Genomic DNA, 12,612 nt, shown 5'->3' on the forward strand with positions numbered 1-12,612 from the left:
TGCTGAGCCGGTGACATATGAGCTGAGACCTGAACTATGAGAAGGAGCTCAACATGCAAGGATGGGGCTGAGGCTCGGGGGGGCGACAACAGTGATACAGGCTGGGGGCACAGCCAGAGCAAAGGTCCTAAGGCAGGAACAAGGTTAGGGAGGAAGAGAAAAGTGGCCAGGATGGCACGAAGCAAATTACTGAGGAGGTCACAGACCCCACGGGTGGGGACTGTGGCTTCTTGGGTCTACTCCAAGTGCACTTAATCAAGGGCCACACAAACAGCAGGCACTCAACAAATTCTGCTGGCTTCTTGGAAGTGCTCTCTCAAGACATCCAAGAGACAGTACCATGTTATCTCATAGGTGTTCAAACAGTGGGAGAGCTGAGCAGTGAATTTAGGCAGGGCAGACATGGCTGTTTTTCAAATGCCCACAGGCAACAGGAAATTCTGCTTGGCCTGAGGTCACTAAACACCCCAGGAGCTCAACTGAAGAAGCCAACTGGGCAGGGGCCTGGAACACCTGGATTTGAGCCCTGGCTCTTTTGCTGCCTGTTGCGATAGGTCACTTAACCCCTTTGAGCCTGTGGTTCCCCAGGGGCAGACATGCTATCCATTCTCCCCTTCTCTGCTTTTTCCTGGGAGCCACCAATCTCAGTCTGCATAGTCTGGGGGAAGGACCCACACTGCTGCCTCTGAGGGCGAGCGCAGGGCTCAGGCCTGCCCAATCTGCACATCCCCTCCCCTGGCTATTGTGATTGGCTCAGCAACAGGCACCTGACCTAATCAGAGCCAATGAACCCCAGTTCTGAGACTTTCTTTGGAACTTCTGGGAAAACAGGTGTTGTCATGCCACCAAGGCTTCTGAGAAGACAGAACGTATAAGCCTGCAGCTGCTTGTGGCCAACACACCATTCCAAGTTGAGAAGCTGCCTGCAAGCAAGGCCACACAGAACATCAAGGCTAGAGATGGGGGAAGATTCTCAACATCCTGTCTGGTCCTGGATCCAGCCGTACCTGTGGCCAGCACTATTTCTCAGTTACATGAGGCAATAAATTCCTTTTTAGCATTAAGCCCTTTGAGTGGGTTTCTAATATTTGCAAAAAAAATCCTAACTAATAGATCCCATTTGTTTTTTGTTTTTTTTTTTAAAGATTTTATTTATTTACTTGACAGAGATAGCCAGCGAGAGAGGGAACACAAGCAGGGGGAGTGGGAGAGGAAGAAGCAGGCTCATAGCGGAGGAGCATGATGTGGGGCTCGATCCCATAACGCCAGGATCACGCCCCGAGCCGAAGGCAGGCGCTCAACCGCTGTGCCACCCAGGTGCCCCAATAGATCCCATTTGTAAATGGGATCAAAACATTCCAACCTCAAACAACCTCGGAGCTCCGTTTTAGGAATATATGACTCTGCATGTAGTGAATCGTGCTCAATATGTGACGGCTGTTACTAGCTGCTGTTAAGACCTTGAAGGGGACCATGACCGGCACCACTGTCGCCTTTGTCTTCAGTCTCCATCCCTGGCCACCTTGTGTGGGGAGGTGGCAGGGAGGGGTGCCACACACCTGCTTGGGGGGTTTGTGCCGATTATACTCCTCTCCCCAGAGCTTGGCCTCCATCTGTAGACGCACATCCTCAAAGTACACGTCTCTGTCCACGGACTCGATGTAGCGCTTTGCCACGTAGTTGGAAGCCCCCTTCCACTGCTGAGTGTGCAGGAAGTTGGAAAGCTTCTTCCTGGGGTGGGGGCGGGGGGACAGCAGAGGGCCTGCCTGGGTACTTGGGTCCACCAGGGATCCAGCCTGACCCACTGCATCCTTCAAAGGGCTGGGAAGAGGCTTAAGGGATGTAGTTAAAGGTCTCTTATCCCACATCTGTTGGCCTCCAACACCAGAGCGGAGGTCAGTGGGATACTCCATGTCCTCCCCCAGCCCATCCCCACAGCCAGGGCAAATGTGTGGCCGATGGAGACCAGACACAGAGATGCTTGGCCTACAAGAAGCAGAGGCCGTGGTCTCAGTTTCTCGGCCAGAGATGTCGCAATGCCCCCGCTCATAGGAGCCTGAGGGAGTCTGGGCAGGGTCCCCGAGAGCCAGGCTGAGTCACTTACGTCCTGAAGCACTCCCTCATCGCTCCACGGCCGAAGGGCTGAAAGACACCAAAGAGAGGGTTATCAGGCCCCAGGCCCCACCCAGAAGCAGTCCTGAGTCAGGAACAGATTCTCCCCTTGGACATCACCCACCACATGGACACCTGGACCTCATCGCAATCCTAAAATTCCGGAGCCCTCCCTCCGTCACCCCAGCACTAGAGCCTGACTGAACTTCTAACCTGGAGGCTTCAGGGATGACAAGACCACCATCCCCCCACCCTGGCTGAGGGGAAGAACCCCCAGGGGGTGAAGATGTTATGGGGGTAACAGTGCATGTCAAAGAATGTTTCTGCAGCCCTCCTGTTTCCTGTAACAGAAAAAGAGTGGAGGGGTGCCTAGATAGCTCAGTCAGTTAAGTGTCTGACTCTTGATTTCAGCTCAGGTCATGGTCTCAGGGTTGTGGGATCGAGCCCCACATCTGGCTCCACACTCAGCACAGAGTCTGCTTGTCCATCTCCCACTGTCCCTCCCCACCCCTCTCTCTCCAATAAATAAATAAAATCTTAAAAAAAAAAAAAAAGAAAAAGAAAAAGAGTGGAAACAACCTAAATGTCCATCAACAGTATAATGGATAAATCAATCAGGTCTACTCACTTGGCGGAATACTATACATCAACGAGAATGAAGATATTCTGTTGTTCTGTTCTATTATTCTGTATTATTCTATAAATTACAGGGCTAACAAAAACAAGCATGAACGTCACAGACAAAACACTGAGCCACACTCAAAAGAATACATACGGCACGGCTCCATTTATAGGAAAAACACAAACAGGCAAACTACTCCAGGGCGGTAGATTCTGAGCTGGTGCTTAGCCTTGGGGGAAGGGAGTAGTTGCCGGGGGGGGGGGGGCGTTCAGGGGGCCACTGGTTACACGGAGCATTCACTTTGTGAAACTCATCAAGCTGTACCCTTTTCTGAGTGTGTGACACGTGGAAAAAAAAGTTTCGCACAACCATCCTCCCCCTGACAATGCAGGAAGTGCTCCATTTTCTAGTCTATTCCTCCCCCCTCCCCCAAAAGGATGATTGCGAGCCACTGAATCCCTTTTACAGCTCAGGTTTAGGCGGTGACCTGCAATTTCTGAAAACCGATATACGCATTTATGGTCCACTGATTTTTGACAAGAGTCCCAAGGATCATCTTTTGATGTATGATACATATATAAAATGTCCAGAAGAGGTAAGCCTATAGAGACGGGGCAGATGGGTGGTCGTCTAGGGCTGGGGGAGACGAGCGCATTGGGGGCTGGCTGCTGGTGGGTTAAGTACAGGGTTTCTTTTGGAGACGGTGAAATGTTCTGGAATCCATCATGGTGATGGTTGCACAGCTCTGTGACTACACCAAAAACCACCGAACCCGTACGCTTTAAATGGGTATGTTGTATGGTGGGTGAATTTTATCTCAATAAAATGATTACAAAAAATAAAATAAATACACAGTAATATAGAGAATGCCCCAAAGTTAGAATTAAGTGAGTGTGAAGAGGAGGGAACAGGGACAGAAGTCTGGTCAAGAAGAATCTGCACTCAGCTCTGTCCCCACTGGGCCACGGACAGCTCACCTGAGACGCCATCTTGATGAGAACTTCATCTTCCAGCCACTCCCCTGTGACAGCATTGTACCTGCAGAGAGAAGCCACCCCAGGGCACAGCATCGCTAACAGGATCCCCTCATCCACTGGCTAAAAGTGAAAAGACTTTTCCCGGCTTCCCGCTGCCCTTGGGATCGAGACCACTCCACCCACAGGCCCAGCCGACCTCCCAGGTTGGGTCTGTGGACACTCTCCCCTCCCAGACCCCCACTGGCCTCCTTCCCTTTCCTCTCCAAGGTGTTGCCCAGCACTTGTGCTGTGGGTGGGCTTGTTCCCTATCGCCCCCCGCCCCCACTGGACTGTAACTTCATAAAGCCAGGTCTGTGTCTGTCTTCTTCACTGCAGGGGCTGCTACATGTGGAAGCTTAATACACACACGTTGGATGAACAACTGGATAAATATCTTTATTTTAACCAGTCTACACACAAATGGCATGTCCCGGGACAGGAGGCGGCAGAACGCTCCATCTTGCCAGGCACCTGTGTGAGGCCCAGTACAGGTAGCAAAGGTGTCCTGGTGCAGGAAGGGCTAGGGGAGGCCCTGCCTCTTTTGAGTTCAGCCGAGGAAGGGGCTGCCGGAGGACACCCAAGGCAGAGCAAGACAGAGAATGTTCCAGAACAATTCCATCTCTCCTTTCTTAGGAATCTTTCCAGAGCAAACCTGGCTCTAGGCCTGGCTGGGCCTCAAACAGATTTGCCTGGTAGAGAGAGTGCCTCAGCCTGGAGCCCATGTGTCACCGACCAGTCACCATGCTGGCCTTATAGGGAGGAGGAACAGAGCCCATACCCTGCCCTACTGGGACCCCCACAATGCTGGCCTTAGCTGCCAGCACAGCCCCCAGGGCCTGCTAGGAGGTGGGCCTCCAGCAGCAGGGAGGGGGTGCATGCCAGGCTCTAAGCCATCTCCTCACAGGAAGGAGCAGGGACACGTTGCAGAAAGATGCAGAAAGCTACACCGTTTCTGCCTGCCTAGCATCAGGTCCCTCTTCTTTCAGTAACAGCACCCCAATTTCCCTTTGGAGAACCACCATCCTCCATTCTCAGAATATGTGGACTGGGTGGAACTGATCCTCAACACCTTCTGGCTTGCAGAATGTGATCTAGACATGGTCAATCAGAGCAAAGCTCCCTGGCACGTGACTGGTTCAGAGAGGGGCATGTAACCAAAGCCAGACCGATGACATTCCATTGTGGAACTTTTCTTTAAAATTATCTGAGAAGGAAAAGATCCTTCTCTGTTGGGTGAAATGAAATGTGGGGCTCTTGGCATCTGTGCCACTGATGTAAGAGAGTCTAATCTGAGGTCAAAGCCCAAAGTGTCCCTGTAGCATCTGGAACCAGCCGTACCTGAAGTCCACATGTGTGAGCCAAACATTCCTTTCTATGCTAAAGACTATGAATTGGGTTTCTGTCACCTGCATTTGAAACAGAGTTCTGACTAATTGAAAGACACTGAACTGAGAGTCAGAAGGTTAGCTTATTAACTACCCGGGTAACGCTGGGCAAACCTCTATCTCCCCTGGGGCAATTATGGGACCCAGGGTGTTGGCTTAGAGGATTCAGACTGGAGGGGTCTACGGAGGTCACAGGACAGGAGGGTGAAATCCAGGATAGGTCCAAGAGCCCTCTAATATCATGCACAAAATCAGACATATGTGTGCAACGTTCTAGGATGGCCCTCATCAGATTCTCAAGAGTGGTCCCAAATACTTGACATGATTCCTACTTCAGGCTTTTTTTTTTTTAATGAACACACACACATAGAGGGCTTCAAACGGTGCCTGTCACATGCATTCAATACACAGAGCTGTTATCATCCTAGTTACCCTTGATGGTGGTATTCTATGGTTTTTGCTATTTTCTTTCTTCTTGAAACCTCCTGAAATAACTCCTCTCCCTCTACCTTTCCAAATAGGAATTCCAGACGCTCATAATTCCATTTTGCGAATCTTCCTGGGGCCGAGGCCTCAAAAAGCTCACATGCTATCTCCGTGCGTTCTCTCTCCCTTCGGTGGCAACTGTAGGGGCCACGTGGTGAGACAGTGGAACCACGAGATGGGAGAAGCCTGGATGCCTGAGCAGCCCCCAAGGGTCCCTGAGCTCTCACCCAACTTCACTCAAGTGAGAGGTACACCGCTGCTGCACTGAGCCTCTGGGGCATTTGTTACTGCAGCATGACTCAGCCCTGCCTGACGTGTACGTACGTTCGAGGACCACCCTGACGAGAAAGGGGATCACGCACAGCGCCTGAAGCATGCATAAATGCTCAAATAGTGGCAGATATGATCATTATTCCCTTCCCCTTGACCTCCAAAGGTACTCAGGCCTCACTGAGCAGAAGCAGGACCCATACCCCCAAGGACTCCTTGAGACCTGGGGCCACACAGCACCCCCAGACAAGCTGCCGACCTGTGACGTGTGGCACATTCCGTGGCAATATCCTCCAGGTGGAACTCAGCCCAGGGGTCAGGCATGTGTTTGGCCTTCTCGATCGCATGCTTCCAAGCTTCCTGCAGAAGGCGAAGGGAAATGTTAGACCAGGGTCTGCGAGGCAGTGCCGCCCCGGCCTCCTCCCGCCCCATGATTTCCCAAGCGTCTCCCAGCTCTGGGGAGGCAGACAACATCAGTGAGAGAGAAACACTGCCTACAATTATCCTTTCAGGAACAGAGTTCCAAAAGACCCTATTTGTTCTCACCTGGGCACAGGCTTCCCACGGGCAGAAGTGACATATTTTAACTATGAAACCAAAGAAACACAATACACATAGGAAAGCACATAGCACTTCACCCGTAAACAAAAAGTTGAAAATAAAAAAATAGTCTTGCCTTGTTTGGGCTGGCAAACTTATTTTTTTTAAGGATTTTATTTATTTGACAGAGAGAGAGAGTGCAAGCAAGGGGAGCAGCAGAGAGAGAGGGAGAAGCAGGCTCCCTGCTGAGCAGGGACCTCCCCCCCCTCCCCCCCGCCGCCAATGCAGGGCTTGATCCCAGGATTATGACCTGAGCTGAAGGCAGACGCTTAACCCACTGAGCCACCCAGGTGCTTCGTGGACTGGCAAACATTTTAAAGATTTATTTATTTTGGGGAGAGAGAGAACATAAGCGCATGTGTGAGTGAGGGTTGGGACAGAGGGAGAGGGAGAGAATCTCAAGCAGACTCCCCACTTGGGGGAGCCCAACTCTGGGCACCATCCCAGGATCCCGAGATCATGACCTGAGCTGAAATCAAGAGCTGGATGCTTAACAGACTGAGCCACCCAGGCGCCCCCAGACTGGTAAACATTTTAATGACTGTTCATAACTAGTGCTGGCCGGGATATGGGGAAACGGGTGCCCTCCCACACGGTCAATGGGTCTAACCCTCCTCCAAAGGCAACTGGGCAATGTACTGAATGAAAAACGTGAATTCCTGTATTCTGACTCAGCAATTTTACATCTAGAAACGTGTCCTAGAGAAACACACAAATCTGCAATTATATATATACATACACATACATATATATATAAAGAAGCATCGTCATGTGCAAAACCAAATTCAACCCAAATGCCCACATGTGGGGACTGGTTAAACACATTTTGATTACATCCACTTAAAATGCTAAGGAGCCCTTTCAAACGACTGTGCTTACTCTATTAGTGGGAATTCTGGATCCTATCAGAGTCAACGTCATCTTTTTGTAAATATTGTGTAAATCATAAATATACCCGATTTTATCACTCTAAATGAAAATCGTAGACAACACAACCTTCCTAAACTCAGAATATCTCCAACCACGCCAAAGATATGTGATCTTTACATTAACAGAGCGCTAAGTTCTGGGCTCAGATGATTAGGAAGAGATTCCCACGAGACAGTCCAAGGTCCTGGGGACGCAAGAATATTCGTCATGCAGAACTGCTTTGCCCATTTCAGGTTTTTAGCATCCATGCCCTCCACCTTCTCAACACCTTAGTGCCCCTGCATCATTGTGGGGACCAAAGATAGCCCCCCAAACTTTCAAAATTGGGAAAGATGACCAAGGCATGTAATGGAGATAAGGCGGATTCTCAGCAGTATCATCACCCAATCCCCTTGTTTTAAAAAGCTCATTTTATTGATTTTATAATCCCACAGTGGAATCCTTCCCTGTCCCCTCCCAACACTCCTCCACCTGCACTGGGTCGTAACCTCTTCCTGCTCCTTCCCTAAAGAAACCCCTACCCCGCAGCCTCTCGCAGGATCTGTGAGGCCAAAACTCCTTTCTGGGCCAGAGGCCTGAGCCACGGGGGAGGCGGCTGGATGGGGGGGCTAGACACTGGGTGTCAGACCCGCAGCAATTCCAGACCTCCTCACCCACCGGGGGGATCCCTCAGCTTCCCACGGACTCAGGCCCGGGCAAGACCGTACCCCAGGTGTGCCGCCGGCCTGAGCCTCAGCCTCACGGCTGGGATCCTGCTCAGAGGAGAAAAAGCAGAGCAACTGAGCTTTCTGAAAAACACACGCACTCGCACGGTTCACAAGGGCTAGGGCTTCCTCACTGGGGCTTGGATTCCAATCTCTGCAAAACCCAAAAATAAAGAAAGAATTTCTTCCTTCCAATTTGGAAGTGAATTCATACTTAATGAAAACACTCAGGAAAGAGAAAAGACAAAATTCAAATCCGCCACATGCGCCCCCACCCCCCAGAGCACCGTCAATGCTCTGGACTTGTTCTTTTCCAGATCCTTCCTGTGCATTTTTTTGTACGACTGGAATCACACTGTAAATACAGTTCACAGCCTTTCAGGAGCGTGGGCCCATGGGGCTCGGTACTTTATATATCGTGATCGTGATTATTTTCCTGATTCCAAATGTATGATCTGCTTACTATTAAAAAACCACACACACTACAGAATATGAAGTAGAAAGTGAAAGTACTTTCTGACCCATTGCTCTGACAAGCACAGCTGACGGCTGATGTTGATTCTCTGTAAGTTTGTTCCTCTGCTTTTGTTAACACAAAAGGCGTATAGCATCAGGCCAGAGCCCTAGCATTCTGCTCTTCTCCACTTAACACGGGGCCTTGCATATCCTCCCATGTCCTATGTTCAGGCAGCTGGGTTGACCCCATGCAATTGTACAAATGTACCTTAAGGTACTTCTCTAACCTCAGTTGAAGGATACTTGGATTCTCTCTGACAATCCCTAGTACAGGCAGTCCTGAAGTGAACACCCTCGTATCTAAACCCTTACGCAATCGTGCAAGATCTCAGTAGGACATATTTCTTGGAAGTGTAACTGCTGGATCACATTTAAAATGCACAAATTTGGAATTCTCTAAAAGATGACACTCCAAGAGGCAGAGAACACATCACTTAAATATTTATTATTTTAATTTTAGTTTTCTTAAAGATTTATTTCTTTGAGAGAAAGAGAGAGAGCACAAGATCGTGAGTTCGCATGCACAAGTGGGGAGGGGCAGAGGGAGAGAATCTTCAAGCAGACTCCTCGCTGAGCAGGTCCCAACACGGGGCTGGATCCCACGACCCAAAAGATCATGACCTGAGCCAAAACCAACAGTCCGACGCTCAACCGACTGAGCCACTCAGGCGCCCCCATGACTTACATTTTTAAACACAAACATGACATCATGAATTTACAAGTTAGCTGGAAGTGCTAAGTCACTACTAACGTCACCATTCACCTGTGGTTCTCCGCTGTTAGAATTTGAGCGTGTCACCGATTTTTCCATTATAAATAACCCTGCCACAGACATGTTTAAAACTAAAACAGTTCCTGAACCTCTGCACTTAAAACAAACAAACAAAAGTACCACTGTTTCCTCTCATATTCCCGCTGCTGTGAACAGCGCTCTGTGCTCTGCCGGGGACACATGGCTCTCCAACTGCACTCTCTTAACCAGTGACTCAAACGCTCCCCGACTCCCCTCCATTCAGGGAGGAATATCAAGAGAAATTACCTCCTGGCTGAAAAAATGAAAAGAAAAAAAAAATCAAGGAAAAAAGTATTTCAGAATTTAAGAGCATGTTATTTCACAGGATCAAAATTACGTTTTTGCCAAACCCAGAAAAGAATCACGCCACGCCTTGTTGGCAACGGATGGGTTTAATGCAACTGACTTTTCTTTTTAAAGCACAATACAAAAATTCCTGGAGGGAGATTTGTTCCCGGGACTCTGGTTGCCATCCACAGCTGACTGTGCGAACCTCCATTTCCTTGTTTACAAAAGACAATGAGGAATGTTTTGACTACTAGTAGCCAACTTTTTTCCTGCCCCACACCTGGGCTAGACCGCTGTCCCCCAAGAAATAGCGGCTCACTGAGGTTACTATGCTCATTACAGCTCAACAGCCCTGAAATGAGCTGCAAACTGCTGGTATACTATTTTACCCATCAGGTTAAGTAAAACAAGTGTTTATGGAGGCCTGAGAAGTGGGTCCTCTCAGACACTGAGGGGAGTGGAAGCAGGTACGGTCACCTTTGACAGCCACCTGGCAGTACCTTCATTGACTTGTGACCCAGCCATCGTGATCACCTACCCAGGTGTGTGCAGGTGAGCAGCCCAAGGATGGGTCTGTGCTTATAATGCCACATAACCTCGGGCATTGCCGGTAACTTGCCTATTCACAGGGAGAGGATTCCATACACTTGGTATAGCAGTACACAGCCATTAAAAAGATCAAAGTGTGGGGCGCCTGGGTGGCTCAGCTGGTTAAACACCCAACTCTTGATTTCAGCTCCGTCATGATCTCCAGATCACGGGATCAAGCCCTGCATCAGGCTCATTGCGGGGTCTGCTTGGGATTTTCTGCCTCTCCGTCTGCCCCTCCCCCCACTTGTGTGCTCTCTCTCTCTAAAATAAATATCTTTAAAAAAAGAAACATCAAGGCAAGGTGTGCTCGAGACACCTGGGTGGCTCAGTCCATCAATGGTCTGCTGTTGGCTCAGGTCATGACCTCAGGGTCCTGGGATTGAGCCCCTCATAGGGCTCCGCGCTCAGTAGGGAGTCTGATTCTCCCTCTCCCTCTGCCCCTCCGCCCCACTCATGCTCTCTCAAATAAATAAAATGTTTTAAAAAACTAAGATCAAATAAAATAAAAAGACCCAAACTCAGTTGTTGTGCTATCTTACACAGAATGGGGGGCCCAGCGGGGGTTCCTAAAAAGGAAAACATAACCCTGCTTAGAGAATGGAAAAGTCTTTGGTTCTTCAAGGCCTGAGAGTACAAAATAAAAATAAATACATAGGGGCTCCTGGGTGGCTCAGTCATTAAGCGTCTGCCTTCTGCTCAGGGCGTGATCCCGGCGTTATGGGATCGATACCCGCATCAGGCTCCTCCACTGGGAGCCTGCTTCTTCCTCTCCCACTCCCCGCTTGTTCCCTCTCTCTCTGGCTGCCTGTCAAATACATAAATAAAATCTTTAAAAAAAAATACATAAACATATAATAATAACAATAACAACAAATTTCCTGGACTATGCCAGCAGTGAGGCCGGATATTCGGGTAATGCATTTGCAATCTGTCCGGCACATAGGACGTTAGTGCTGTTGGTGTTGTTTCTATATCGCTATTCTTATTACCACCAACACAGCAATCAGGGCCTCCGATCTTACATGAGGAAGCATTCGGAGGCTGCCTAAGTCCTCCCTGAGACACCAACTGTTATTCTCCCAGTGGATGTTATAAAATGTTGTTCCCCATGATCCTTTCCATAGACTCTAAGAAACTGTAGCTGTATGTCAGCCTGACCTACCCTTCCTGGCTGATAGCAAAGGGCTGGCTAATCTATACCCAAGACCACATAAAAGCAGCAGGAGGAACTGGGGAAGCATGCTTGCTCGCTTGCTCACTGGGGAAGAGGCCACAGTGCTGTGTGGCTGCCCCACTCGGGACCGCATGCGTTTAGAGGTTTCGTGCAATTTCCACGGAACTCAGCATTGACTATGGCAACAAGAAAACTGGAAACTGCCTCAGTATCCCACAAGAGGAAATGCTCACAGCCACTGCTCTGTATTCATACAATGGACGGCCAGGGAGCCATTAAGAAAAAAGATGAACTAGATCCACATTTACTAATATGGAAAGATATGTGCCATCTCTTGTCTGCCAAGAAAAACTGCTTACTGAAGAGCATATATACATGATCTTATTACTGTAATAAAATCCCTATTTAGTCAAGTCTATATTTATAGTGAAATACAGAAAAGACCGAAATACACACTAAGACCTCAAGAGCAATTATATCTACACTCTCACCGTTTTCTGCCAGGAACATGGAGTACTTCCACAAGCAATCAGACAAATAATTGCCGAAGAAATATAGCTGAAAGTTCTAAAGAAATCTCTGCCAAAAAGAGTAGCTGCTGCTGGTCTCCCCAACCAGTGGGATTCAGAGCCAGGGCTAGAGAGGAGAGGATGGGAAGGATGGAAAGTTGGGGCGCCTGGGTGGCTCAGTTAAGCGTCTGCCTTCGGCTCAGGGCACAATCCTGGGGTCCTGGGATTGAGCCCCGCGTTGGGTTCCCTGCTCCAAGGGGAGTCTGCTTCTCCCTCTCCCCCTGCCCCTCCACCCATTTGTACATGGGCTCTCTAATAAACAAAATCTTAAAAAAAAACCCCACAAAACCCAGCAAAGCAATAACATTCCCTAGGGTGGCATAATGCCCTTGCCTCCTAGAAGCCCCTCCCCAGACAGAATCCCAGCCTGCACTTCAAGGCAACCCTCCTGAAGCAGACAGGCAGGTAGGACAGCTCCCCAGTCCACTGAGGTGGTGCCCGAGGCTCAGAGAGCAAGGGGGAAACTTGCCTACAGGCCTGCAGCAACCAGGAACCAGCAGACCCAGAATGCAGACCAAGCCCGTCAAGCCCCAGTTCCCCACTCTTCTGCAAAAGG

General features: G+C 49.4%; 1 protein-coding gene across 6 annotated transcripts in view; it reads right to left on the reverse strand.

Annotated features, from left to right (window-relative positions):
• EEF2K (eukaryotic elongation factor 2 kinase) overlaps nucleotides 1-12,612 on the reverse strand; it is a 73,668-nt gene that overhangs the window by 22,909 nt on the left and 38,147 nt on the right. For all 6 annotated transcript variants that reach the window (XM_045776430.2, XM_045776429.2, XM_045776427.2 and 3 more), the window contains exons 3-6: nucleotides 6,151-6,251; nucleotides 3,712-3,772; nucleotides 2,105-2,142; nucleotides 1,560-1,731 (exon numbers count right to left, since the gene is read on the reverse strand). In XM_045776430.2, coding sequence (XP_045632386.2) covers nucleotides 1,560-1,731; nucleotides 2,105-2,142; nucleotides 3,712-3,772; nucleotides 6,151-6,251 — 372 coding nt within the window. The remainder of the gene's footprint in view (nucleotides 1-1,559; nucleotides 1,732-2,104; nucleotides 2,143-3,711; nucleotides 3,773-6,150; nucleotides 6,252-12,612) is intronic.

This window comes from Ursus americanus, chromosome 2, assembly GCF_024610735.1.
Source record: "Ursus americanus isolate L20-20 chromosome 2, mUrsAme1.1.p, whole genome shotgun sequence".
In the NCBI taxonomy this organism is placed as follows: domain Eukaryota; kingdom Metazoa; phylum Chordata; class Mammalia; order Carnivora; family Ursidae; genus Ursus; species Ursus americanus.